Here is a 580-nt window from a genome sequence, read left to right on the forward strand (position 1 = left end):
GTGTGTGTGTGTGTGTGTATGTATGTAAGTATGTATGTATATATATATATATATATATATATGTATGTGTATGTCTGTCGCTCTCTGTGTGTGTGTGCACGTGCTGCATGTATATATATCACATGTATATATCATAATATATACGTATTATATAAATATTATATAGGTACAATACACATCCCCGTCAGTACTCACCCTCCTCAACCTCGTCGCCATTGAACATCTGCTTGCGCATCTCTTCGGCCTTTATCTTGTCCAAGAATGAGTCACTCAGGTGATCGTTGTATGTGAGCTGTTTTTGTGCCTCGGTTCGTTCGTCATCCCCTCTTAACCGCTGAGCCAATTCTTGCTCTATCTTCAGCTCTTTCCGCCTGTGATAGAAGGTGCGTGGTTTGCACAAGACAGATGTATCGGCTCAGTAATAGGTACAAATACACATAGTTGAACATACCCACACACATGTGGTCACGCACTACATGCATCGTTCTTGTGAGCTGCAAACGACGCCGGTCACAATTACTCATTGGGCGAGCGATGGTCGTGTACCACAAAATAAATCTCAGTGTGTGATGGCTACTAC

General features: G+C 42.2%; 1 protein-coding gene across 1 annotated transcript; it reads right to left on the reverse strand.

The window, feature by feature from the left end:
• Positions 1-184: 184 nt before the first annotated feature.
• SARC_17829 (hypothetical protein) lies at positions 185-371 on the reverse strand (the record flags this gene model as incomplete). Its single annotated transcript, XM_014288080.1, has 1 exon — positions 185-371. A coding segment is annotated over one exon (187 nt), but the record flags the coding sequence as incomplete, so codon positions are not given.
• Between the last annotated feature and the right edge of the window lie 209 nt (positions 372-580).

Source organism: Sphaeroforma arctica, assembly GCF_001186125.1.
Source record: "Sphaeroforma arctica JP610 unplaced genomic scaffold supercont1.12297, whole genome shotgun sequence".
NCBI classification, from domain to species: domain Eukaryota; class Ichthyosporea; order Ichthyophonida; genus Sphaeroforma; species Sphaeroforma arctica.